This window comes from Gekko japonicus, unplaced genomic scaffold (genome assembly GCF_001447785.1).
Source record: "Gekko japonicus isolate JY-2015 unplaced genomic scaffold, Gekko_japonicus_V1.1 scaffold59, whole genome shotgun sequence".
NCBI classification, from domain to species: domain Eukaryota; kingdom Metazoa; phylum Chordata; class Lepidosauria; order Squamata; family Gekkonidae; genus Gekko; species Gekko japonicus.
This window is the reverse complement of record NW_015169174.1, coordinates 556,186-584,132: the sequence shown is the minus strand read 5'-3', so window position 1 is coordinate 584,132 and position 27,947 is coordinate 556,186. Positions and strand designations below refer to the sequence as shown.

At 45.1% G+C, this 27,947-nt stretch overlaps 3 protein-coding genes across 4 annotated transcripts in view; all 3 read left to right on the top strand.

The window, feature by feature from the left end:
- UBTD1 (ubiquitin domain containing 1) overlaps nt 1-15,693 on the top strand; it is a 25,879-nt gene extending 10,186 nt beyond the window's left edge. Inside the window, exons 2-3 of the mRNA XM_015415951.1 lie at nt 14,028-14,255; nt 15,224-15,693. Coding sequence (XP_015271437.1) covers nt 14,028-14,255; nt 15,224-15,609 — 614 coding nt within the window. The 3' untranslated portion in view covers nt 15,610-15,693. The remainder of the gene's footprint in view (nt 1-14,027; nt 14,256-15,223) is intronic.
- A 3,402-nt stretch (nt 15,694-19,095) lies between these two features.
- ANKRD2 (ankyrin repeat domain 2 (stretch responsive muscle)) lies at nt 19,096-26,631 on the top strand. Of its 2 annotated transcripts, XM_015415954.1 has the most exons (9): nt 19,098-19,348; nt 19,589-19,702; nt 21,808-21,951; nt 22,282-22,389; nt 23,361-23,459; nt 23,762-23,860; nt 24,137-24,235; nt 24,945-25,043; nt 25,539-26,631. In XM_015415954.1, exons 1-9 carry the CDS (start codon nt 19,208-19,210, stop codon nt 25,635-25,637), a joined length of 1,002 nt encoding a protein of 333 aa, XP_015271440.1. In that variant the 5' UTR covers nt 19,098-19,207; the 3' UTR covers nt 25,638-26,631. The 2 variants fall into 2 exon arrangements, with proteins under 2 accessions (XP_015271441.1, XP_015271440.1); XM_015415955.1 differs by lacking the exon at nt 25,539-26,631 and having other exon boundaries at nt 19,096-19,348; nt 24,137-24,263; nt 24,945-25,019.
- Nucleotides 26,632-26,642: 11 nt separating this feature from the next.
- The window catches only part of HOGA1 (4-hydroxy-2-oxoglutarate aldolase 1), a 10,900-nt gene continuing 9,595 nt past the window's right edge, over nt 26,643-27,947 (top strand). Inside the window, exon 1 of the mRNA XM_015415953.1 lies at nt 26,643-27,275. Within this exon, the coding sequence (XP_015271439.1) occupies nt 27,032-27,275 (244 nt within the window). The 5' untranslated portion in view covers nt 26,643-27,031. The remainder of the gene's footprint in view (nt 27,276-27,947) is intronic.

Sequence of the window (27,947 nt, the reverse complement as noted above, 5' to 3'; positions counted from 1 at the left end):
ACTCAACGCGACCCGACCGCGGGGGGGGGGGGGACAGAAGAGCGAGGGCGGCACAGCTTCTTATGGGGAATCGGTCCCAGTTTCCTAAAAACAGAAAGGGGTGGTGCTCTCTTCACTTGGTTGGGTAGATTGTTCCACAGAAATCGGGTACTATGACTGAGCCAAAGAAAAGTGAACATGTCTAAAAGAAGAGAAGGATAGCAAGAACTGATTGGAGGACTTCAGTTGGCCTAGACTAGAGGATCATACAGGAAGAGGTAGTCCTTAAGATATGTGGCCTTCAGGTAATGAAGAGCTTTAGAGGTAAGAACCAGCTCCTTGCATTTAACACAGAAACAAATAGGCAGCCAGTAAAGTTGTTTAAGAAAAGGTGTAATGTACCTACAACAGTGTGTCTCAGTCAAAAAATTCACAGTTGTCTTTTGCACTAGTTGCAGTTTCCATGTTGTCTGCAAGGACACACAACACATTGCAGAAGTCTAAACAAAAGGTTACAGTGGCATGGGTCAGTGTAGCCAAGTTAGCTGAATTCAAAATGGATGACCTTAAGCACTAGATGTAAGTGATAAGAAGGCGCTTGTAGCAACTCAATCTGCTTTTCTAACAGCAAGACTGGTTCCAAAGGTATCATCAAGGCAGAGTCAGAAAAAGGAGTGCTGCTTCTTAGGTGGCCACTGAGGTTCTCCTAGGGATCCCAAAATTGGCTTTAAGATTTTTAGTGATGATTTGGGATGGGTTTAGTGCTGAACAGATAAAACAGACCTGGTATGGTGTATGACTATCCTCCATGATACAGGAATACATTTGGACTGCACCAGTCATAAGTATTGAGTGTTGCCTTTCCTTCTGCCCTGCCCCCCCAGCATCTTCTTCCTATTAAGTATTGTCATCTTCCTGCCTCAGAACTGTCAGCTTGTGCTAATTTCCTTCAGCAGAAGGCTTGCTTTTCAGTACTTTGCTCTAGGCTGACTCTGACTGCCTTCTTGCACATGTGTTGAAAATTCAATTTAAATGAACTTTATTGGCACAACAAAACAAACATTTCCAATGTAATTAGTAATTGCACATCCCTATTTATCTGCCAAGAAATGGGAGCAAACAGCACCTGACCCAAGAGTTGCACAGATCCCACAGTTATGCTCCAAGTTCTTTATGTCCTTTATTCATACTGGTCGCATGGTTCGTACTTTTTGACCTTAGGGATTTGGAACGTCAGCTTTCAGTTTGAGGAGCAGCTGTATTAGCCTGTTGTAACCAAAACTACAAATACGCCTGCTTGTGACTGTAACTACATATTTAGTGAACATGCTTTAGTTTTGCATGCTCAGAGGTTAAGATGCTGAGTTGCAGACTGGAAGGTCAGTAGCTCGGCAGTTCGAGACCCTAGCCCTGGTGATGGAGTGAGCTTCCGTCTCTGGTCCCAGCTCCTGCCAACCTAGCAGTTCGAAAGCAAGAAATTGCAAGTAGATAAATAAGTACCGCTTCAGTGGGAAGATAACAGCGTTCCGTGCACCTCGGCTTTTAGCATGTCAGCCACATGACCATGGAGAAGTCTTCAGACAGCGCTGGCTTTTCGGCTTGGAAACAGAGATGAGTACCGCCCCCTAAAGTTGGATTCAACTGGCTTTCGAGCAAGGGAAACCTTTGTAGTTGCAATAGCAGGTGTTCTACTATTTAAATAATTGTGATCTGAGCTTTGTGACAGTACTACCTGCCATAAACATTTGTTTCTTCCTAGCAAATTTCCTGTTGTGTTTAATTTTTTATCTACCTGCACAGAGGAAGACATTTAAAAAGCAGCTAGGACTTCTGTAATGCACATATATATCTTCAGGAAGCTCATACTGTGAATTATGACCCCAAAGTGGGTTGCAGTTCTCTCTCAGGTGCGTTGTGAGGCTCAAGCCCATTCTCTGCCCCTTCGTCATACCTGCAATGGGGGAAAAAGAAAGGGTAAAGCTGCCACATTCCCTTTTCCTCCCTTCCTTCACTCTGCACCCCTATTCATATCCAAGATTTCAGTTCACTCCCAGCCAATGCCCCCTCTAAGCTGTGGAGTCTTGTGAGCAAAAATTCTACTTTGTGAGCTACTGGCATTAAAGTTGTGACTGAGTGATTTGGCTACTGCATACATTAGTTTGCTCTGGTGCCGTCCTTCCTGAGCTAAGCCAGAGGCTGAAAACTTATGAGCTAGCTTACACTAACTCAGCTTAGAAGGAACACTGCTCCCAGCCACCAGTGATGCAGAAAGTGATGGACATGCCCTATATAGCCTGCAGTGCTGGGTCACAAAAGGTAGAGTCAGTTTAGAAAGGGTTCCACTTCAAATAAAGAGAGCTACTAGAACGTATTGTGAACGTATGCAGATACTTTTAAACTCTTCTTTTTCTCCATATAATTTATATTCCACATTCACAGCTATTTAGGATTGGGAGTGACATAAGGCTTGCTGTCATGCGTTTTTGCTTTACAAACAGTACCGTTTTAACATCATATCTCAAATAATGCAGAACTCAACTTGTTCCTCTTGTAATATGTAATTATCTCTATGAAGTATGTCTTGTCTAAGTCATGACTTCTCTTGTTATTAAGCAAGACTGTCAGACATGGGCCTTGCCTGCTTCCGTTCTGGTGTGCTACAGACACAATGCCCTTGCTGCCTGTAAGGGCAGAGTGCCAGCAGTAGTGCTGGAGATTGTGTTTCTGAGAAATAAAGGAGCAATGATACCGAAGAGGTGACCTGAAGCCTAGGTTAGATACAGCGAAGAGGAGGGAAGTATGACCTATTGTTTTCCTAGAGAGAGAGTGAGGGAGGAGAGAGAGAGACATTTGGTTTATGGAATGCTGGGAGAGAGAAGCAGATCTTGCTTACCTAGAGAGAAGGATTTGTGATGGTTGTGTGTGTCCCTCCCCCCTTGCTATATGGGAAACATGGCACAAGTTTGCAAATACCAGATTAGCGTAAGCACTGGAGTGTGAGGTGACATATAAACTCAGCAAGCTGCTGTGACAGGACTCATTTCCTCTGATGCTTGGCTACTGACCAATAAGGGACTTCCATGGAAACAAGTCAAATCCTGTCGAAACACAACCATTTCCACAGCATATCATGCATATTTCTTTAGGTGTGTGCTAAAAGTTTATCAAGGATTTTCTGTGCCTTTGAGATTTTTTCCCTTAAATTTAAATTTAAACAGTATAAGGAAAAGTCATGCTTCCTTGTCTTTAAATGTTCAGAAGTTTATTCCAATAAAAATAGTTTCTACATAAAGTTTTGAATGTGTTTGAACATCGTGTTTAAACCACACTTGGGGCTGGATGCAGATGAATGTTTTGCAGGCACAAGGACATCTACCCATGGAGTATGGTCTTCCAGCTTCCATCCTCCTGCAGCAATCCAAAGCTTCCCAATAACAGCATTTGGGGCTGTGATAAGAGAAGATGAAGTGGGAACATCACTCTCCACGTGTGGATGTCCTTGCACATGCAAAATCTCTAGTCTGGATGCAAGCCTTTTATTTTTTTGTCCCAATCAAATATTTCAATTCAACTGTATGATGCTATTGGGATATTAACATGCAATATGTTTAAATTTTCGATTACTAAATAAAATAAATATGCAAAATCACATCATGCTTTGTTTAGGACACCAGAAATTTTTTTCTGGAATATTTTCCAATTCAAATTTTTCTGGAAAACCCACATCAGTGGGGAAATACAAGTGAAATGTGGAGTAAAGAAAGATAAATTGGCCCATTGCTAGGCCTTCCACAAGCACAAAAACCTCCTAAATTCTTGCTGTAACTTAATGCCAGGTCTACACTGTCCTTGTGCAGTATATTAAACATATAGGCACATGCACATGTGTGTGTGCGCATAGGTGTTTTTGGAATATACTGTGTCAACAGGTGCTCAGCACATGTTTTGTAATCCCCTTGCCTTGCGGTTCTGTTCCTTGTATGTTATACACCCCTTGCCCCCAGAAATCCACAAAATCCCCTTGCCCCCAGAAATCCACAACAAAACTAGATGAGCCTGTTGTTGCTCACATTGTGGTTGTATGGAATGTGGTACAAGAGATGAGCATTCTCTCATCAGGTACCAGACTTGTCAAGTCTAGAGGAAACTATCCAGCTTGGCGGGCGTTCTCCCAGAATGTAAAGGCTCCCACTTGCAATGAGCCCTGTAGAAAAGAGAAGCCATTATTATTCCATCACCTAGTAAGAGGAACTGGGGTGGGGGGGAATCCTAGAAAATCTGCAGAGAGCAGGCTAGAAAAAACCCAAGGAAATGCCACTCTGAGAACCTGTTGACACAGTGTATTGCAAAACCTTGGAAGCAGCATCAATAAATAACAGCCAGCTTAGCATTTTTGTTCCCTGCGTTAGATGGCTTGCTAGTGAGTATAATTGCTGCTTAGAGGGCTTAACCCCTTCCCTGCTTCGTGGTCATAGACTCAGCTTAGATAAACTGTTGCTAAACTTGTCTTGTGCTGCCTGGGGAAATCAACTTCAGTTGTACCTGGTAAATTTGTAATCAATCTCAGGTTAATAAGGGCAGCATTATAGTGTATAATAGTAGCAGTATATAAACTTTCTCATTTGGCTTGGTATTCTGAGAGAATTTTATTGCACAGCAGTCTGATGAACAATCCCATGTTTTGTTGGTGGTGGTGCCACACTGCAGGCATGGAACGATTTTTAAAAAAAATTGGTTGAGTTACAATTAACATATTTTATTTATAATGTGGTTTTCAAAATCATAAACTCCTCTGTCTAGACAAAATATACTATCCATTTTATTGATATTATAATCGATCTTTGAAACAAATTAAAAAATAAAGTGCAAAGTAATATTTATTTATAACTACAGAAATAAATAAATTAAAACCTCTGGGAATTTGAAATTCCACTGACAAATTCTGAAGAATTAATCGTGAGATCAAAGATACACAAGGTCTTTTATTAAAATGTTCCCAGCTTCTGTTGGAAATGCAGTCTTCTGCAAAACTGAATTTTAAACTGAGAAGGGGAAAGTGACTAATCATAATGAAACTGAGTGAGAAAATATATTAAAGAACTACAGGCTGTGGAAGGTCAGTAGTTCAGCCGTTCGAGACCCAGGTGCCGCATGATAAAGTGAGCTCCCATCTCTAGTTCCAGCTCCTGCCAACCTAGCAGTTCGAAAGCAAGAAATTGCAAGTAGATAAATATGTACCACTTCGGTGGGAAGGTAACAGCGTTCCGTGCACCTTGGTGTTTAGTCATGCTGGCCACATGACCACGGAAACGTCTTCGGACAGCGCTGGCTCTTCGGCTTTGAAATGGAGATGAGCAGGGGTCATTTCGTAGAAAAACAGCTAGGGGGACTCATTAGCATAACTCATTAGCATATGCCACATACCCTGACATCACTGGAAGTGTGTCATAAGGCCATACCCCCTGACATCACCGAGGAAGCCCCGCGAAGGCCCTCCCTGGCCCCAGGCAGGCAGGCAGGGGTGGGGAGAGGCAGGGAGGAAGCAACTTACCCTCCCTCTTCTCCTGCCTCCTCCTGGCTGAATGAGGGCCGGAAGTGGGACGGCCAGAAGCAGGGGGCGGGGCTTTGTCATGTGCCCCGCCCCCGTACCTCACCTGGGGGAACTGCGATCCCCCGCGTTCCCCCCCGAAATGACCTCTGGAGATGAGTACCGCAACCCTAGAGTCGGATTCAACTGGCTTTCGCACAAGGGAACCTTTACCTTTACCTTAATTTAAGTTATCACTATAAAATTTTAATTTATGGTATACGACACATAAATTAAATGTGTGGAAGTAGCTCTGATAAATGTGAACAAGTCTCACTAAATTGTATATGTTGTGACAGTGCCCCACTATTCAAGATTATTGGAGGAAAGTTTAAATATGGTAAATGTCAAGCTACCAATGGATTTTAAAGTTCATGTCTTGGGGCTTGTTAACAATTGTGGTGTTTTCCACACAGGGAGGAGCACATGTGGTTCCACCTTGCTGGTGTGGTTGCAGATAAGTATAGTGGCAACAGGGCTTCCATATGGGAGGTTTCCCTAACTTGGTCCTCCAGCAGTGGTCATCCCCATGGGGCCACTGGGGCTTTTGCATTAAAAAGAATCAACACTAGAATATTTTTATATTGATATATTGTTGAACCAATAGCAGTATCAGGGTTTCTTTAAATTCCCAGCTTTCATGAAAAAAGTAAATCTCTAGACTTTTCTGTTTGAAGATATGACTTTCACCTTATAACTCCACAAGGGGCAGTACAATGCTAGAGACTTACCTTTTTTCATGAAAGCTGAGAATTCAGAGAACCGGTTACACATATTGTTACGACTGTATCAATATATGATATTCTAGTACTGCTTTTTAAATAAATAAATAAGGGCTTTCTGGTGGCAGGGAACAAGGTTGCTAAGAATAGGTTGGGATATTCCTAGAGATTTGGGGTGGAGACTGTGGACGGTGGGATTTGGAGAGGGGAGGTAGCTCAGTAGGGTATAATGTCATAGAGCCCACCCTCCAAAGCAGCCATTTTCTCCAGTGTAACTGATCACCATAGTCTGGAGATATCAGTTGTAATTCTGGGAAAAAATTCAGGCCCCGTGTAGAGATTGGCAACTCTGCGGGGGAGGTAATGGTTGCTATGCGGCCAAATCAGGGAAAATGGCTTCCATGTTGGTGGGAAAATCTGAATTTCCCCACCCACCCTGTAACCAACTTAGCTTTACTACAATCTTGTGCAAAACTTCAGAGTGAAGTGGGATTGCAAAAGATCAGAGAAAAGCTAGGGAAACCCCAGAAGATGCACGGATGCACCACAATGCTGTGAGGAAGCGGGGAAAAATCCACTTCCCAACAGCATTGAACCAGGTCTTTCATATCTAAGTTTGACCCAATTATCTGCAGAGTTTAGGGGGAAATTTAGCTCAGCTGTAGAGCAAATGCTTGAAGGCAGAAGGCCAAGGGTCTATTCCTGAAAAGGATCTCTGAGTGCAGGGGGACCAGACAGAGTAGATGATACTGTACTAGATAGACCCTATTCTAAGGGGACTCTATACCATATATCTTTTCTTAGGCCTTGCTTTGTATGAAGCTTCTTGGTTTTGGCCTAGAGCTAAACATCTGCTTCATGAGAAATTATGTTTTTTCTGTGTTGGCCAGAGGTGGGCTTCCTACAACTGGCAGTAAACTGAATGCCTTTTAGCAACATCTCTTAGTCAAACAGGGGCAGAGTCCAGGATCAACTAATCCTGATCTCATAAGACCTTTCTATTATAGTCAGGAGGGTTGTCATGTAATCCAGGAAAATTTGACTGTTGCTTTAAGAACTCAGTGGTAGGAAGTGAATAGGCAGCAGAGGGGCCATATTCTGACTGCAAGGATCTAGGAGCAGGAGGTATTCCTGTGCACTCTCTCACTGCCTCCATGCAGTCCAAGTGATGGGCAGGGTTTGATACTCTGATAAACTTTGATAGTTTATACCTGACAACCATACACATTGTCCTTAAGTGGTGGCTGAATGGCACATGGATGGACACAGATGTGCTGATGCTGGGTTATAGAATGGTGGGCTGGCCTCCTCTGGAAGCAGTAGTTGTATAAAGTCCATTCTTGAACAGTCTAACTGTCTTCCCTGGAGCCAAATGAATGGTATTTTCTGTTTATCACAATGGCCACTGCTTCTTGCACTATTGAGCCAATTTTTCTAAAGCTAATTACCTGAGAAGCTTAACATGGCTGGGGTTAGGAAGAAGGCAGGACAGTCTGCCCGGGGCCCATTTGGGCCAGCAGCCCTCTGTGTTCAGCAGGTGATCAAAGCAAGGCCTGAGTGGAAGTTTCTCTTGCCTCCACCTTAGAAGGAGCCTGGAGTTGGGGGTTTCAATAGCTCCTGCTGGACCTTGCCTAACACTGCCTTTTATTTCACAGAATGTCAGCTAAAGGTGCCACGTAACTGATTTTATACTGACCTGATAGTTAGGAGCTCAGTGTTTTTTGTACTTCAGAGTTCATGCTAAGCAACAGGGTTTTTAAAAAAGGGACCATTTTTAAATTACCTAATAAACGAATAAATAATAGCTCCTCTTTAAACTATGTACATATGGCAGTCCTATCGCCACGCCTGCCTCCAAACATCCCTATGCATTTTTGCGGATAAAGTTCCTCTAACCAAAGTGCTGTTAGTCTCAATGGCAAGTTCCCTTTACCAGCCTGGAAATGCATCAAAAGTAAAAAAAGATGCTGGCCCCCATAAAGGCCAAGGGATTGCTGACATGTTGGGAGACTGAGGATGGGGCATTTGTTCTTGCCTTTTCAGTATTGTTCTTTCTTTCTGTAAACATGCCTTGCCATAGCCTTTTCTCTCCGTCTGACCACCCCTGATTAGACTTAAACCTGCAGCACAAGCTCCTTATACAGCTGGCTTGAAACTAAATCTCCTTGCAGAGTCAGCCAGGGCAGGGTCAGCTCAGGAAGCTGGTCGTCTTCTGCCTCCTTCCTAGGGGACAACTGACTGAGAATAAGTGTACCCACAGGCAGGGACCTGTACTCCACCTGAATCTGCAGGAGATTTTCCTGGTGAATGACGGGGCAAAAGGATGTAGTAGTTAGGGAAGCAAGGGTTAGGGTTGCATGAGGGTCTGCAGAGCTATGTGCATCCTGTATCTGTTTCAGAGTTCAGCATCCTGGGAAATTCTCAGTTTTGATTTTAAAATATTACATTTCTAGCTCTTAGAACTGCAAATGAAAGCTTAGCATGTGGGCTGCAGTGAAGAGCTTCTTAGAAGCCTGAAGGGGCTCTTTGGGACTTCCACCTGGTGATGGAAGAAAGCTTTGGAGCCTCCAGTATGTCTTCTTTCTTCCTTGCATGTACTGTTCCTGAAAATCTCTCTACCCTTTCCTCAAACCTTTAGCTAATAAAATGAAATTACTTTTAAATTTGCATCTTGCATAATTTCCATTATTTACTCTGTTTGTATGTGTTCTGCCCACCCTGCAAGTACTAAGGAGAGGTTGTATCTAGACAGGAGAATTGTATTGATTTTTCTGAAACAATTAGTGTTTGCGATCTCTTCTCCGGGATTTGGTGACCCCACAATAAAATACACTTCCTGGTAACCTAGTGATGATTGGGATTTGTGGTTTTTTGATGGGCAGGAGTCAACAGGGATTAATGATGCATCCAAGCAGCAGTCCTATACTAAAATGTGAGCACATGCTTACTGCATTTCAAATGTATAGGCTTAATGAAGCAGTATGCCTCCACATCTCTATCAATGACACTGATACCTTTCTGCTGGACTGTAGTAGAATATGGATGAGTTCAGGACATTGTCAGTTCCTACAAAAAAGAACTCTGTTTAGGCTGAACTAGGATTCAGTATCTGCCTTTGGTTAAGGGGGCTCCTTGCAGGAGTTGCTGCCTTCTCACTGGCCATCTTATACCTGAGCTCTGCCACACCAGTGTCTCTTACCAGTCCTCTGCAGTCTCCAATTGTGAGGATATGTACAAATCAAGAAGGAAATCACATTGTGTTGGTGGGAATGCTCACCACAATTTAAAAAAACTGTGATACGGGGTGGGGTCAGCCTGAGATCCAGTTTGTGTGTAGTGGTTAGAGAGTTAGACTAGGATCTGGGAGTCCCAGGTTCAAATTCTGACTTGGCCATGGAAGCTTACTGGGTGATCTTGGACCAGTCATTCTCTCTCTCAGCCTAACCTACCCCATAGGGCTGTTGTGAGGATAAAGTGGAGGAGAAGAGAACAATGTAGGCCACTTTTGGTCTGTACTGGGAGAAAGGTGGGGTATAAATAAGTAAATAAACAAAAAATGCCGTGAGGTGGGGGCAGCTGCCAGTGCTCAGGGCTTCTGGTGGACCGCAGTGCCACCACCTCTGCCCTTGCTTGCCCATACATCACCCATGCGCCTAGCCATGTGCAGTGCCCAGCGCTGTTGTGAGAGGATCATATGTGGTTGGAAATGCAGACTGTGTGAGGACTTGTGAGTGGGGGAAGAATGCATGGGCAGGTGGTGGGGGAAAGCCATGTGGGTGAATGGGAAGGGGGCATGAGCGCGGTGTGCAGTAGCAGGGAAGGGGCCCCTTGACATTCTGTCCATGGCCCCCTAAACCTGGAACAGGCTCTGTCCTGATGAATCTAACACAGTGGAAGTGGAGGAATGTCATAACCTGGCTGCTCCCCCTGACTCCACACAGCTTGGTGATCCTGTGAACATTTAAGTAGTGTTTGCTTGGAGCACCATTGGGAATGAGGGAGCCCTAAGAGGGTCATGGTACTCCATGCTGCTCCCTGATTCTTGGCATCAGGCTGAGGATTCTCCATCATGTGGCCAGAGTGCAGTCAGTTCCCCACCACCACCACTGTGTGATTTTTCTTGCATGCTCTGGAGCCCAGGGTTGAAATTTGTAAGAAAGCTTTGAGCCTGTATAGCTGCTGGCTCTGTTTCCTTACATACGGGGCAGGGCACTTGGTGTCTCCTACCATTCTCAGTAAGCTGCAGCCAATCAATGTCTTCCTGCCATCTCCAGTACACTAGAGATTATGGTTCGTTAATTGCTTACATCCTGGCAGTATTTCCACTGACTGCAGCTAGTGGAGATGGGGGTGGGTCAGATCAAAATAACTTCTTCCTGCGCGTGCCGTCCCCTCCTGCCCCTCTTTCCAGGCCACACTTGGCTATTCTCCACATAACATGGCTAGGAGGCTGAAGATGCCGAGAGGTTCTGGGCAAGCAGGGGGTATTCTGAGGGCTCCGTGTGAACTAGGATTGAGGTCTGATGCTGAACACCCCCAAATGCTGTGCTCAGCCTGAGCTTGTCTGATTTCCGGTATCTCTTTCCCGCTGCTCCCAAGGGTCAGCTATGGGCATATCATCTGAGTGATCTGTATGGGCAACCACTTCCAGGAGTGGTAAGGTACACTGTGCCTGTGCATTTAATTCCTGGGATCACTTGTCACAAATGTGTATTCAGAGTCTTAAGAAGAGATTTTGAAATGCCGATAGGCAGCCTTTGTCCCAGATGGTCCCTTAGATCATCATGCAGAATATTCTGGGATCACCACCAATACTCCCTCTAAGCTGGAGTCTTGTGAGCAAAAGTTCTACTTTGTGAGCTACTGGCATTAAAGCTGTGAGCAAGCAATTTGGATACTGCATAAATTAGTTTGCTCTGGAGCCCTCCTTCCTGGGCTAAGACAAAAACCTGTGAGCTGGGGGCTAAAAACCTGTGAGCTAGCTCACACTAACTCAGCTTAGAGGGAACACTGATCACCACCTCATTGAATCGCAAGGCTCCTTGTTTGAAAACCAGCTCTTCTTGGCCTGGAGTCCTCTGAACAATCACAGCAGCTGTGTAAGAACAGCTGCCTTTGTGGGAGAGGGGAGACCAGAGCAGACACCAGATCACATGCCTGCCCCTTAATCAGCAGGACTGATCCCTCCCCCACCACGGTAGCCATGAGCATCAACTGCTCTGCAAGAGAGAACAAGGGGAGGGATGGAAGCAGGCTGGCTAAGGAAACGCCATCACACGGTTGTCCCTGGATCAGCTGCTCAGATCTCTCCTCCACTAGAGTGGCCAGGGGTATTTTGTTTCTGTTTGGTAGAGTTCAGCATTTTAAAATGCTGGTTTTCAACCTGATTCCCCCCTCCCCCCATCTCATGGGCCTGTCTGTTTTCTGGCTTGAGTTTTTACATTGTTAGGCTTTAGAGTGGAATTATGCTTTATTTAGACATTTATACCCTGGTTTTCTCCCCAATGGAGACCCAAAGTGCCTTCCAACATCATGCTCCCCTCCTCCATTTTCTCCTTACAACAACATCCCAGTGAGGCAGTTTAGGCTGAGAAAGAAGGAACAGTTCAAGGTCACTCAGTGAGCTTCCATGGCCAAGTGGGGATTTGAACCCAAGTTCCCCAGATCCTAATCCAACCCACTACATCCAATCCAATCCACTACATCACTACTTTATGAATGTTAATGAACCACTTTGGTCAAAAAGTGGGATCTGAAGATAAATTTGAAATCTGAAAATAAAACAGTAATGAAAAATACCAAACCATGACTAGTTTGGAGGCTTTATGGAGCTAGTCTCAATACGCGGGAGGGGAAAATTGAGCTGCCGAAGACAGGCTCTTCCTTGTGTGTATAGAGGGTGGAGCTCCCGGGGCACCGTCCCCATGACACCTCCGCCAACACCCAACTGATTGCCATTACAAGGTGCCTGACATTTTGAAATGACCTTTTTACTATATGTTCACTTCTTGTTTTGGAACTCATAACATTCCTAACTGTTTCAGACATACCCCAGTAATTATGCTCATAATTTTGGCTCTGTTTGCCACATCATTATATGTGGTGGCAGGTGGCAACCCCTGTATTAGTGTTCTCAGTGACAGTTACATCCCGAGTCTCAGATGTATGTGTTAATGACTAGATCTAAGAATAATGTTTCTGGCCCTCGTGCCAGTCTTGAAAACAGCAAACCAGGCCAGCCACAAACAAATGTCAATGTTTCTACATACTTGAGGGGCTCCTCAGATGTTCAGAAAAATATGAGGTCATTACATTACCAATTAACTAAAAGAAAATGGGGGGGGGATCTCAAAAACCAGATTGATAAGAACTGAATGTGTTCTGGCACATTCTGAGAGAGTGGAGTGTCACACTTCAAGGGGGAAAGTGGGGGAGGAGAAATCTGTCAGCCAGTTCATGTCCCTGGGAGCTCACAGAATCTTGGAGGGAGAGTTCAAAATTTTCTCCTCCCCTCAGCAATTTTTTGTAGGCCCCCAGCTTGTTTTATCTAAAATGGGATTCACTTTTTGTACAACAGCATCAGAGAAGTTGGTTCATGTTTGGTTTGCTATTCTGTATCTCCCAGACCCTCCTGTGCAATGCTGCATTCTACTTAATAGATCTGTACATTATTTTTCTTTTTTGTTGTTATTGTGGGGGGCATGTATCTTGTTAACATTTTGTTCTTTTTATGTTCTGAGTACAGGTTTCAGTTTATTGGGAGTTTAGTAAATGTTCAGTCTTTCCTCGTGGTGTGCTTATTTTTCCGCCCAGTTATGCATCTTGAGTAATTATGATCCACACTCTCTGTTGCTTCATTAAGGGGAAGTTACTCTGTCCTTGAGAGAGTTTTTCAGTCTTTTGTGTAGCTTTTAGATTTGTATTGGTTTTTCCTGAGCTAGCCTGTGGTGCACAGTTCTTGAATGACATATAATTTCATAGACAAACCAGGAAAGATGTAGATGATAGAAATAAAGATAAGACTGAGAATGCAACATTTTTACTGAGGAAAGGAGGAAGGAAATCAGCATCTTCAGAGCAGGAGACTGATGAGGGTCATAGTGAGAAATGTTAGTATCATTGTTATGAAAATGGTAAAGAGTTGATTTCTTAGGTATAGGGACCAGATACCTCTAAACTTTAGAAGATCAGACAATGGAATCAGTTGATTTAAAATGATACAGAACTTCTTTTTATGAGATGTTTACAAAGAAGGGTTCAGTAAGTGTCTGTCAGAGACTGTTTTTGATCTAGAGAATCCTGCCTTTGGCAAAGAAGTAGGAGTGAAAGAGCTACCCAGGAATCAGTGGCATGATGAGGAAGATAGCCCAGTTGAACTGACTTCAGTCTTTATGCTTCCGCCTCTCCTAGTGTCTTTGCCTCCCAGGAGTTCAGCCTCCCCCAGCTTTGCAAATTATTGCCACCCACCAGGCTGCAGCCCCGTGGCTTATTCCCTGGCTAATTCTGTGAGCTATAAATACTGTCCAGGATGGAAAACTCTCTTAAGACTCTGAGCAGGGGGTGGGAGAAAGCTGTGGTTATTGGCCATGTGCAGCTCGTCACAGGGGGAGAGGAAGTACCAGAGCTTGTCTGTGAAGAGATGGGACAGTAGCCCCTGTAAACGCAAAAGAAGCTGGATCCAGCAGGGGAAGGGGTTCTGTCTTTGAGGCATCATTTGAAGTCTGTCTCTACCATTGCAGGTCGCAATGAACCTCTAAAGAAGGAGCGCCCCAAGTGGAAGAGTGATTACCCTATGACGGATGGGCAATTGCGAAGCAAGCGGGATGAGTTCTGGGATACAGCTCCAGCGTTCGAGGGCCGCAAGGAGATCTGGGATGCACTCAAAGCTGCCGCCTATGCTGTGGAGGCGAATGACCATGGACTAGCACAGGCCATCATCGATGGTGCTGGTGTTACGTTGCCCCATGGTACGTTGGGTGAAACAGGGATGAGTCTTTCTGCCAGGCAGAAACAATGTCTTATATTGTGGATTTCTAATGGCAACACTGTTCTCCTCTGCTACTGTTACCAGACAATACACCTACAAAAAGTGCAATGTGTGTGTGCAACAAATGCATGTTTGCAAAAGATTATGAAGCCATGCTTCTCCCCCCCCCCCCAGGGCTTAAGTCTACATCCGGAAATATTCAGACCTTTCATTGGGCTCTGTACACTTTTTTTTTTCTTGGAACAAAGACCACAGTCCAGTGGGAACTTGGCAGACAGACATAGGCTCATATCTTGTCATTTTCAAGAGGAAAACTGAGAATGGTGAGCTTTGTCCCATCCCTGCTGGTCAACCCTCCAAGCACGGGTTGAGTAGAACTTCCAAACATGGTTGTTGGACAAGATTGTGCCACCTCTTTCCATTGCCCTTCTGACTTCAACTGTAGGATACGATGACTTTGGGGAGTTCCCAGGAACATGAGGGTGGCATTTCATAGGTGTGGAGAGCTTTCTTCTCTGGTCTTAGAAAACTAGTCTAGACACGTTTTCACTCACCTCATTGCTAAGAGGAGACAATTGGAACTGGAGATTGGACAGTCTTATATACATTCATTAGAAGAGATTAGGCTCAGATGGTTCAAAGAGAACAGGGAGGGTGCAGCCAAAGGCTGGGAACAGGAAGTGGTCTGAAACTGCATGATAAGATTGGGGAATATCAGAGAGAGCGAGGGAGAACTGGGAGGAATTTAGGATATAGGAGGACATGATCAGATGTGAGGGCATCACGAAAGAGATCAAGATTTGAAGGGAAAAAAATTGAAAGCTTCTATTTCATAGGCTTTGGAGATTTCTGTATAGAATTTAGGAGCATCTTAAATAGGCCTGTGGAAAGGCATACTTTTATCCCATGCCTCTCATGCCCTCTACTGGTTTCTTCATTCTCCTGCAGGCTCCCTTACTGAGTGCTATGATGAACTGGGGAACCGGTACCAGCTCCCCGTGTATTGCCTTGCCCCGCCTGTCAACCTGATTATGGAGAGGAGCGAGGAGGAGGGCGTGGAGCCCCCTGAGCCAGCACCCCACACCCGGCGTGAATTCCCTCTCAAAGTGCGCCTCTCCACCGGCAAGGACCTGCGCCTGAGCGCCAGCATGACTGACACTATTGGGCAGCTCAAAAAGCAGCTCTTTGCCCAGGAGGGGCTGGAGCCTGCCTGGCAGCGCTGGTTTTTTTCTGGCAAGCTCCTGACAGACCGGACCCGCCTTCAGGAAACCAAAATCCAGAAGGACTTTGTCATTCAAGTAATCATCAATCAGCCACCTGCACCAAGGAACTGAGTTGGAGGTGGCTGGCACAGGGCCCACTCTGTGGCCCAGGGGCTAAGCTGCAGCCCATGAGCATGAGGCTGCTCTTGTGCCTGGGAAAGCAGACGGTGTTCTCTGAACTGTGGCTGGAAGGTTTTATGGTGGCCCTTAGAGAATCGCACCTATTCACTTGCTGCAGGGCACAGACAAGGGGTAGCAAACAGCACAGGTGGCCAGTCTTGAGGGTGGATTCTTCCCATGGTTTGCCTCTCGTGACTCATTGCACCATTTTTTTACCACCCAGACCCCCCCCAAGGATTGACTCTCTTTCCTTTATCTCCCATTTCTAGGTTGGTATTGAAACTCATGCCTTTCTCCTCTTCTCCTCAGCTCCAACCCAGCTGGAGCCGTGTGCACTGGGCTTATAAACCTGTATGAGGGATTGCGTGTTTAGTCCCTTCAGGGACTGAGCATAGATCTTGCCAATTGGGCATCAAGGAGCTTTTCTAGGGAGCCTGAGACCAAAGCATCCCCCACAAAAAGTACCATGCTGGGCACAAGGCCAGGATACCTTGTCAAACATCCTGCTGTATCTGGTTTCCAGTATCTGGTCCAGTGAATGAGGCCTTAGTAATACTGAGATTGGTCCTGTTTGCACAGTCACCTGTGATGAACCAGTGGGGCAGATACACATTCTGGATGTATAGACAGCTATTCAGCTAGATGGGGGAAATGGAGGATTGTTCCTGTATGTATAGATCTCAGTGTAATTTATCAATAAAACCTTTTCCAACTAGCCCTGAACCTGTCCTGTTGCCTGATTCAGCCTGAACCTGGTTTTGTTCCTTATCTTAAGAAAGCTTTGAACTATTTCCTTAACTTTTGAAAGCATTCATATGCTTCGTGGGAAGGAGCAGACTCATGAATTAGACAATCTGAGTTCCTGCTTTGGCTAAGGAGAAATACCTATCAACCTGGCCTTTGTAAAGTAAGGGACATGGTGCTATGAAGGAGGAGATGGGTGATTTATATGAGAAGAGTCAGATAGGGACACGAAACTGCCATGAAATGCAAGGCCATGTTTCAAGATGGAACTAGAAATTATTTAGAAATAACAGGAGAGAGAGGCAGTTATAAAGGAAGATCAGTGGATGAGAAAGACAGATGCTTAACTTTTCTTGTATTCACTGATTCCCCTGTATAAATAATTGCTCACTTCCAACTTCAGAGCTCATATGGGGAAGAGATAAAGAGGCAGAAGGAAATCTTTAGCAGGAGAGGAATGGTTAAGGGGGTTAAGCACAATAGCCCTCAATAGCATTTTTGAAATTAATGATGTTATTTATAGTTGGAAGGAAACATAGAAATGGTAACAGATTCTGGGCACATCTAATATAGTGGTTCTTGAAACAAATACAAGAATAATACATTGAATAATAATATTTAATACATCCCAAGGTTACTTTAGAACTACACCAGGTGTACTTTTTTAAAAAAAGGAAAAAGAGCACTTTGCAAGACCCTGTCTGTTGCTTTACATTATTTGCACAGGTGTAAACTGTACACCTGCAAGCGAGGAAGGGGAAGGGAGGAAAAATAAATGACATATCACATTAGCCACTTTTGCCAGGGCCACTTTGCTGCCTGATAGGTCAAGCCCAGACACAAGTGTACACCAATCCACACTGAGGGTCTAAATATATGCTAGATTTTAGCCCAGTAGCACCTTAGAGACTAGCAAGATTTTCAGGGTCTAAACTTCCAAGAGTCAAAGCTCCCTTTGTCAGATGAATATATGCTGTATCTGAGGCTTTCTATCTAATTAATCCCAGTTACATAAACTATTACAGTTTCTCAGGTAGACTTATTCACGGTATGCATTGTACTTATGAATTTCTCCAAATCTCCCAAGTATTGTGTGAACTGGCATGCATGTCCTGTTATCAAGTGATAGAAATAATATATTTTTATACTAGCTAATCTTCAGGATAGCAGAAGAGGAGCCTTGTTGGATCAGAAGAATTTTCAGCTAATCCACCATCCTGTTTCTCAGAGCAGCCTACCGGATAGCCCACAGGCAGGGGCACAGGCCAAAGCCTCCCACTGCTGCTGCCTCCCAGCAAATGACACACTGCCTTGGAATATGGAGGTCCCATTCAGCCCTGACAATTACAGAGACTGGCTTGTTTGGGTGAAAACGGGGTATTGTAGGCTGCGGTAGAGATAGGGCCACTGCCACGTGTCTTCTGAAACAGGGATGGTTACAATAGCATCTGTGGCTTTGAACTCCATTGGAATGTGGTCCAAGATGTGTTTGAATACATTGGCTTCCTGCCTCCTTCTCTAAACAGGGAGTATTGCTTGACTGCATACGATCATTCAAGTCTGTATCTTTATGGAAGCTGCCTGCTACACCGGAAATATAACCTCAAGTGATTAATTCTTGGACGGGTCATTAGAAAACGTGACCTTTCCCCTGTCCTTTGGAGAAGCACCTAGGAGCGCTCAGGAATGAGTTCAGTTGCTCTGCTGTCATGGTACAATTTGGGGGCAATGAGACGGTGAGAGACAGAGCGGTGTGTCCATCACCACAAATAGCTCAGGCACTCCTGGTGCTGTCCTCTCCCCTGCCCCCAGCTCACCCAATGTTATTCAAAGTGTTCCAGGCTTTGTGCCTAAGTTAGCAGCTTGGCAGGTTGGTAAGCTGTTTCCTGGCAGAGCCCAGCTGCTTGAGTGTGTGGCCATGCAAGTAGACTCCAGGGGAGCACGTGGTACACATAGCAATGGGCTAAAAATGTAAAATGTAGCTAGGGAATGGCAATGTATTTGGGAAAAGTGCTGTAAGACATTTTAAGACCATAGGACAGAGCAGGCTATAAATCAAACAAGAAACATTTCACTTCTCATAGTGGCAGAGAATTTTGTTGGGAGACCAGAGGGACATTTAAACAAAGCTATTGAGGACATTTAGAATAAGATTATCACATGCCCCCTTCTAGAGAGAATTGCGCATGACCCCAGGATTTCACAGTTTTCACATAATGGCTATCTCTTTTCATATCTGAATAGAACATTAAAGATGTTCTTATTTCAGCTGCTACAGCTCATACGTTTGAACTTTCAGATCTGTATTGGAACTCTCACTTCTGAGGTGGTGTATCAGTGTGCTTATGGGTTTGTGAGGTATGTCTATGTACAAATGTATGAATGAATAACAGACAAATCTACCAGGAATGGTAATGACTCACAGGACAGCACCTGGGCATGAAGCCACAATCCTTGTCCCCTTTCTAACCTGGAGGCAGGCAGTAGTCCATGTGGAATTGACAGGATTCTAAGCCAACATTCCGCCCTGCCATTCCCCCCACTCACCATACAAATGTGGGGAATAGGTCTTCATGTGTCTCCCTTTGGGGATAGGGTTCTTTGAGCAGCAACTGGACACTTTAGGAAGGTGACTTCTGGGCAGCTGGACAAGGAAAGAATGTGACAGGCTGAACTCATGACAAAGGCTTGTGAGGGGAGGGAAGTAGGGATGTCACTTGAGACAGAACCAGGCATCAGGTCTTTATAGCAGTGGCTGCAACAAGACTGGGTCAGAACCAGTGAATACTGTATAGGGGCTAGGAAGATGGCTGAGCCAGGATTTCAAAGCTGTCAAGAGGATTCACAACTCCATGACAATGCAGAAAAGATGGCTGCTGCTGATCAGGGAGTGAAGTGGGCCACAGAACTGATCGAACAGAAGCTGGCGCTTGAGGAAGAGCAGGAGGTCGGTTTCTAGGGGACACATGGGGCTAGCTTGCTGGGAGCCCAGAGGCTAGACCAGCTTACACTAGGACTCCAGGAGTGGGTGCATAGTATCCTTGACAAGGATGGAAGGGGCAGCCATAGTATGAAGTAGTGGGCAAATAACTGCTTCAGGCAGCAAAGTCCAGAGCAGATGCCAAGAAGAAAAAAGGTAAGTGCTCAAGACTTCAGCATTTTCTCATCTTCTGTATGTTTCACCCAGAAACACCGCTCCCACCCCCCTGCAAAGCAGCCAGAAATGGCACGGATGGACTCTCCACAGCTGGAAGATGAAAAGAGGCATGGACCTATCAACAAAGGTGTTGAGGGGCTCAAGGTTAGAGGGGTTGGGGCCTTCAGCATGGTTTTCAAAGCTTATTCAATTGCATGCAATGATCTTTATTTGTGAACTCATTCCACTAGAAGTAGCATCCAGAACTTAATCCACTGGGCACAAGTATTCAGCATATATGTTTTGTGTTTTCTTCACATGGCTGAATGGTGTTACAAATTCTCTTGTGCTAATAACCCTTGTAATATCCCATAAGACATTGATGGAAACAAAATTCTATAGGCAAATAGTGGGCTGGCTGGCTTCTGCCTTCCATTACACTCACACTCTCTTTGTGTGTGTGTACATCAGCTATGCCATCTTAGAAAGGCAAGGCAATGAATTTGAAATATATGCCCCCCCCCCTGCCCAGGATTGTAAAACATGTCACTGCTCTTTGATACTGGCTTGATGTTCCAAACAGCAAGTCTTCTCTTTCATTTTTATCACGTGCACCTAAGTTTCTACAACCACATCCCCCAGCCCTGTCATTTTGTTCCCGTTAGGATCCATCCCTCTTACTTGATCCTAAGATAGGGGTCTCCTAGCTTCAAAGGTTGTTTGCCCAAAGTTGGCTAATTTTCTTCAGGCCAGTTGCTCTCAGAAACATACAGCACCAATTCTGACAGTTCATTCTGTAAGGGAAAGGACTGGGGAATGGAAGATGGCATCAATTCGTTATACTAATATAAGCTTGTATTTGATGTTCGGTTCCTAAGTTTCTGCTCCAGAACATAGTACTTAAGGTCCACAATGTTACCATTTTTTCCAGCAGAGCTGACCAACTGTTTGAACTCCAAACAGTGCCTTTACTCCCTCTTGGTGCACTGTTCTCCTCACTGTCCTCAACAACAGTTCCTTTGTATTCCTCTTTGTGCTATGTCTTCTTTGGTAATCTTGATTAATGGCTCCCTCCCCGATGTAAGTTTGTGGATGTTAGCCAGTGATGCAGTTAGGTAATTTTGGTCTGTGGACTCAATGGTTTTACACTCTCTTCCCTTGAGATGATGGTATAGATTTAAAATGCAAAGCTGCAACCTGCCCCACCCCCTTCTGAGCCCATGTCTTGAAGCCCTGGACTTCCATCCCAAAGTTCAGCTCTGACTGTACCATGTTTCTCAACAATTTATACTTGGTGAGATATGATGTTCTTGATACTAACACAACTGTACATTAAGGGACAGCTACACAAGCTGAATAAGCAGCCAACAACTGACCTTCTCCACTGCTTTAGTATCATACTCTTGTGTTGGCAGTTAAGAAAGAGAATAGCAGTGGTAACACCAGATACACTGGGCATTTTTAATTCTGTTCTGCACTGATCAGGCCTCATCTGCTGTGTCCACTTCTGGTTACCACATTTTAAAAAGTATGTTAACAAACTAGACTACATCCAGGGGAGGGTAACCAGGATGAATGAGGGGTCTGGAAACCAAGCCCTGTGAGGAAAAGTTGAAAGTGCTGAGCATGTTTAGCCTGGAGAAAACTATCACTGCCTTCAAATATCTAAAGGACTGGTATGTAGAGGATGGAGCAGATTTGGTCTTCTTGCTCCAAGGGGTAGGACTAGAACTGACTGGTGGAAATTACAAGGATGTAGATTGGGGTAAACCTTAGAACAAACTTTCTAATAGAAGAACAATAGAGCAGATAGCCTCAGGAAGAGGTGGAGGCTCTTTCACTGGAGGTTTTTTAACAAAGGATGGATGGCCATCTGTTGCAGTTGCTGTAGCTGTGTATTCCTGCCTTGAGCAGGAATTAGATAAGATTATTTCCAAGGTCCTGTCCAATTGCATGACCCTTTCCCTTAGAGCTGTTCAAACAGGTATGGAGATGAAGGTGGTATCTCCATGGATGAAAGAAAATAATCTAGTCAGCAGGACAATATGTTATTAAATTTGGCATTGTGATAAGTAGAACACATTGTAGAAAGTAAACAAAGACAAAAATAAGCCCTTTGATCAGTATGTCCTTGGCTGCAATTGGAAAGCAAAACAAAGAGGGGTTTGCAGTTACAGGGTGAGGAGAAAAGAATCCAGTAATAAGCCAGAGCATTCTTCACAAATCTTTCTTTCCCACTCCCTCTCCCTCCATCCCTCTGTCCTCTACAGGGCCAGGAGAGGGTGCGAAAGAGCTCTGTGGACCTAAGGCGAGAGATCATTGAAGTTGGTGGCACTCAGTACCTCTTTGAGCTACGCAAGAAACCCAGAAAGAAGAAGGAAGAGAAGAAACCAGAGCCTGAGCCAGAGGAAATTGTAAGGGAAATTCCATTGTCAGGGTCATGGGAGAAGGGAGCTCTAGGGAAGCAGTAGTGAGATCCCAGAATTTATCCACAAGCAGATTTTAGGAAGCAGAAGCAAGGCAGCAAGAAACCAGATTCTTCTCCAAAAATGGAGGCCTCTAGATGCGCGTAACCCCTATGACAGGCAATGTCTGCCGTAAGTGCTTGGAACTGTTAGTAGGGATTGGGAATAGTAATGTCCTTTCTCAGGGTTTGAGAGGGCTTTCCTCTTACATTTTTTGAAAACTTGCTATGCTTTCTGAGCTTTTGCAACACCCACTGAACCATCAATCCTTCCCTGCAGACAGGTCCTGTGACAGAAGAGGATTTCCTGAAAGCTGCTGTACAAGGCAAGGTGCATGTGGTGGAGAAGTTCCTGGCAGATGGGAGCTCTCCAGATACCAGTGATGAGGTATCACAACACTCAGGGAATACCATTCTCCACTATCTTCCCTGTGTTTTTTATTCATTACTGTTTTCTTTAGAGCTACGAATTAGAATGTGGGACCTATCCACAGTGTGGTAGTAATCTCTGCACCTAGGATGGTGTCCAAGCTGGAGAAGAGTGTAGAGTTTGGGGCAAGACAGTAAGGGAAACTGAAAATACTCAGAGTCTGACTCCTAAGTGTATAAGCCTGATACATGATCAGTTCAGTTTTTTGTAAGTATGACGATGTGGAACTGTCTTATAATGAGTCAGACCACTGGCCCATCAAGCACACAGCATTGTTTCTTCAAGGTCTCAGGCACCAGAACATCTTTCCTAACATCTGTGATCTGAGACTTTTAACTGGAGATACTGTGGGTTGAATCTGGGACCTTCTGCAAACAAAGCATGTGCTCTATCACTAAGCTATGGCCTCTCTCTGAACAAATCAATTACAGACTTTTTTTGGGAGAAGGGTATTGCCTGGACACGATCTATTTTTTAATCTAAGAAATAAGTCTTCAATTTAATATGAAGGCACATTAAGTACTTAGATAAGTTGTCTCAAAGAGCACCAATACAGGGGCCAGGTGAATAGCTTCTTGAAACACCTCTGGTCTTTAATCTCTGAATTCTTATATGCCCATTTAGTACAAGAAGTGGATAACTGGGAAACATCAATGGGTACAACCTTGTGAAGTCTGCAAGAACAAAAGCCCAGTTCTGTATATATGGTGAACATGAAAGAAGTTCCATAAACTTCCTTTCAGCAATGTATGGAAACGTTTAATAAGTGCTGGGCTGGTGATGTGGTGGTGGGCAGTGGGGAGATGTCTGGAGCAAATAAAGCTTTAAAGAAAAATACCAGGAGACCTTGGGCTATAGATAATTGGTACAGGACCTTCTTTCTTTTACTGTATCCTTTACTGAAGACTTCCTTTCTCTCGTCCACCTAGTTCCGCAGGACAGCTTTACATCGTGCCTCACTTGAGGGATACACAGAAATAGTGGAGAAGCTTTTGGCCTATGGTGCCACTGCTGACTTCAGAGATCGAGTAAGATACCCTTTTTCACATCCTTCCACATCCATGCTTGCTTTTGTTTCAACCATTCTGCAGTTTCAGCAATGCCTTTCTTCTGTTCTCTATCATTGTCGGTCCCTTGTCTAAAGGAAATATTCATTGGACTGTCTAAGGATCAAAAATTGGCTTTGAAACTTTCTACTAGTTCATGTGCAGCTGGAAAGTGCAGGTCCATGGAAGTACAAAAGAAAACTCCAAGGGTGGATGCAAATGAGTATAGGTGCAAGGTGGAGTGGCTCTCCTCTGCTGACAGATGTGTTCTTTTTTGCTGACAGCTGGATGCCACTGCTATGCATTGGGCCTGCCGTGGTGGACATCTTGATGTGGTGAAACTCTTGCAAGAGAAAGGAGCCAATTTTAATGTCAAGGACAAAGTGAGTGAAGAAGTGGGGATTCCAGGAACTGCTTTTTGAGAATTATGGGGGGGGGGGGAGAAGAGCATTGTGGTAAAAATGGAGGTCAGCTGTTGGAGGGATGTGGGTGAACTTTGTGTGAAAGCACTGGGGCAAAGAGGATTATAGAAGGGAAGTTGTGGTTGCATTACATTAGAGTAACTGGAATACAGGGCACACTGATGGGAAGGATTGCATTAATATAAAACAATGTTTCTTCCTTCCTGCATCCATCTTTCTATATTTGTTCAAACTCAGCTTCTCAGCACTCCTCTGCATGTGGCCACCCGCACTGGTGTGACCGAGATTGTGGAACATCTGATTAATAGTGGGATGGACATCAACTCCCGTGATCGAGTAAGATAACAGCCTTGAAGAAATATGTGTATGTCTATTTACTGCAATGTCTATAGCTCACCTCACTCCAATCAATTACTTAAGCTGTGTAACAGCAATGGTGCACCAGTAGAAGAGACCCTGTCCCCAAAATTAGCTAAAAGGGATAAAATGAAGGGAAAACTAAACTTGACACTGGTAGTAATTTAGAATGGAAAGAAACCTTATCAAGCCTTACTAAATTCAGTTCCTGAGTATTAGTCCTAATGTGCTTGACCCTCCTCCTCTTTTCAGGGAGGGGTTGAGTTATTTCATAACCCAGCTCCTTCCATACCTCTCTAGTAATTTCCAGGCAGTTAGGGATGCAGCACTGAGTGAAAAGTCCTCCACTTGGATCCTCCAGTTCTTGAAGCCAGTTCTGGAACAACAGTGAAACTGCAGCCCTTCCTACTCAGGCAGAAAGATTCTGTTCAGCTAGCCTGACTGAAACCTTTGAGGATATTTGGTAATGTTTTCTCTCTCTAGCAAGTTGGCTGGTCTCTGCCTCCGAAGTTATATTCAGTATATCCAGACTCTATTTGCAAAGCACTTGAGAGGTCTGAACTGGAGGGCTCTTCTCTGGCTGCTAGAGCTTCCCTTATTCTTATGTCAATATTATGATCTTAGTTCCAGTGCCTGATTTCTGTCTCTCCTAATCTTCCACAATGTGATGCTGCCACATCTGTTGCAGGAGGGAGACAGTGCCCTGCATGATGCTGTTCGTCTCAATCGCTACAAGATCATTAAGTTGCTGATTCTGCACGGGGCGGACATGATGGCCAAAAACCTGGTGAGGGTTGCCCTGTTATGACCCAACCAAGGGATATGACCCAACCATGGCGAAGAGCGCCAGTTTGGAGTAGTGGTTAGGAGCTCGGACTCTAATCTGGGAGAACTGGGTTTGAGTCCCCACTCCACCACATGCAGCTGCTGGTGTGACCTTGGGTCAGTTACAAGTTCTTTCAGAGCTGTTATCTCACAAGCAGTTCTCAGTCAGAGCTCTCTCAGCCCCACCTACCTCACAGGGCGTCTGTTGTGGGGAGGGGAAGAGAAAGGAAATTGTAAGCCACTCGGAGGCTCCTTCGGGTAGTCAAGGACAGGGTATAAATCCAATCTCTTCTTCTTCTAAAATTTTAATACTTTAGTGGGGGGGGGGCCTTCAGATCAGCTCATAGGTTAAAGCCTATTATCTTGGCAGTTCAGCTGCCAGCTATACCTAGATTATGATGCAGCAGTTGCATGATACAAAGATGCTTACCTTTCTCACCTCTGTTTCCTGCCACAGGCTGGGAAGACTCCTACAGACCTTGTGCAGCTATGGCAGAAAGATACGCGGGAAGTGTTGGAGCAGCAAGAGCCAGACACAACAGAGATGCCAGCATGAGGCAGATGGGGGGAGGGGAGCCAGGTGGGACTCAAGCCAGGATAACATTGGACTCCCAAGAGGCTGTCATTACCACCCAATTAAAAAAATAGAAAAGAAAGTAAAATCTAATGAGAGTTCATCCACTACGTGAGAATCAGAAATGCAATAGTTGGAAAACTCCCAGTCACCATATTATCACCAGCCACGCATGTGAATGTTCTGTTTGTCATACAGCTGTATATAGCAGAGGCACCCTGCCAAGTAGACAGGTTCCAGTCTTGTATCCATGGAATAAAACTGAGCTGAACACATGAAGCTGCCTTACACTAAATCAGACTTCTGGTCAATTAAGGTCAGTGATGTTTAGTCTGACTGGCAGCAGTTTTCCATGATCTCAGGTGAAGGTCTTTCCCATTACCTTCTACCCAGTCCTTTAACCTGGAGAGACCAGGGATTGAACCTGGGACCTTTTGTTTGAAAACCAGATTGTCTGCCACAGAGTCATTGCCCCTCTTGTGGACTGAGTGATGGATAATGCTCACGTGTCTCAACTGCATGATAACAAACTAGCCTACAAGATCCTATAATATCAAACTACTTGCAGTATATTGAGTTAGGGTTGTAAAAGCCAAGACTCCAGGTGTGTTCCAGATATTCCACAGCAAAGAGCACCTTGTCTCTGTGCAGCCAGGTATACCTGGTTGTAATTTATCATCTGACTGGTCTGGTTGGTATCCTGTCCTTTCATTCTATGCATGGCCCATCTGGCACTGCGCTCATATTGGGCTCCTTTTACTTATACCTTCTGAGCTAATCCCTTGAAGCGCTCTGTAATATTCACCTGAACCAGACCAGTACTGAATGGGTGTTGTTTCCTCTGCCTGTCCCTGGCGGCAGCTCTTCACTAGCTCAGGGAGAAGTCTTTCACATCATCTATCTACCTGGCCCTTTTGGATGGTGAATGAACCACAGACTTTTGCTGCTAGGAAGGTGCAGGCACAGCAAACTATGACACCCCTTTATTTTTTTCCGGCTTTTTTCGAGCTTGAAGAAGACAAGAAAAAAACAGGGGGCAATCCTTAAGGCTGGAATCCACCACATACCTATTGGAGAGTACACAGTGGGCATGCTTTTAAGCAAGGAGGCCCATGACCGGGTTGCTAGTGGGCGGGGATCTTCTCTGTCCCGCTCCCTCCCTGTAGGTTACAGCTGGAAGGAAGCTAAATCACACACTGGACAAGACTTGCCCCTCGCCTTTTTGCAACATAAAGGGATTTTCACGCTGGCGCCCCGCCCCTTGAGGACGGTCTTAGTACATTCTCCCCGCCTTCAAGCCGGGCTGTGGGATCAGGGGTTCGGTTTTTCCAGAGTGCAGCACTGGCAGTCGCTGCTGCGCCAGGGTCAAGAAGACTATGCGAGCCTCGCGGATCCTGCCCTCCCTCTGGCCTAGAAGCCTTTGCTGGCGCCCCGCTGGGCCTCAGATGAGGAGCGCTCCTCGGAAATTCGGCGCTGTCGCTGGTGGAGCAGCGCCCAGTCGGCGGCTGGACCTGCGGGGTATCTACCCGCCCCTGACCACCCCCTTCACCTCGCAAGGAGAGGTGGATTATATCCGTTTAGAGGAGAACGTGCGCCTCTACGATAAGATCCCCTTCCGAGGTAGGATCGGCAGGCGGGGCATGTGGGGTCCACCTTTCCTGAGAGCAGCAGGCAGAGAAGGCCACCGCAGACTGGGAGCGTCTCGTTTGGTTGCAACAGACTCATGGCCAGAGCCATAACGAGCTAATTTTGCGCCGGAGACAAGAATATAAAATTGCGCCCCCTATACTTTCATAGCAGTTATTTCGGTAAAAAGTCAATACATTAATAACAACAGTAATAATAATAACACAACGTTTATTGTAGACTTGATATACTTTTTCTGTGCCCCCCCCCCCGCTTTGTGCGTCCCGCTTGTTTTTTCCGTGTTACAGCTCTGCTCATGGGACTGCTCCAGGGAAATTAAAACAGGAATCCACTGGAACGGCCACTTTAGCCAGATCCGAACTAGACGTTAGGGCAACGCTATTTTATATAGGCTTGAAAGGCAGCCATTCTAGAGCACTGTTCGTTCCTCTGCATGGTGCGGTCCTAGAAAACACCTTTAACCCTGACAAGTAGCTCCATGCCTTTCAGAGATAACATGACCCGCAGAGATTCAACAGGCACTTTGTTGTGTTAGACCTTTTGAATTTTTGCCTGTCGTGTGCAGTTGTGACAGGCACAAGAACCCCTTTCGGGAGGGCAGTTCTTCCCTACCCCCCATAAGGGATCACTGTAGGCATTTGTCCA

Bases quoted from the DNA above. Each gene is read 5' to 3' on its own strand.
- ANKRD2 (XM_015415954.1), top strand. From the start codon at position 19,208: ATGGCTGAGCCAGGATTTCAAAGCTGTCAAGAGGATTCACAACTCCAT. The intron at 23,460-23,761 runs GTAAGATACCCT...TTTTGCTGACAG, and splicing joins CTGCTGACTTCAGAGATCGA to CTGGATGCCACTGCTATGCA. The intron at 23,861-24,136 runs GTGAGTGAAGAA...GTTCAAACTCAG, and splicing joins ATTTTAATGTCAAGGACAAA to CTTCTCAGCACTCCTCTGCA.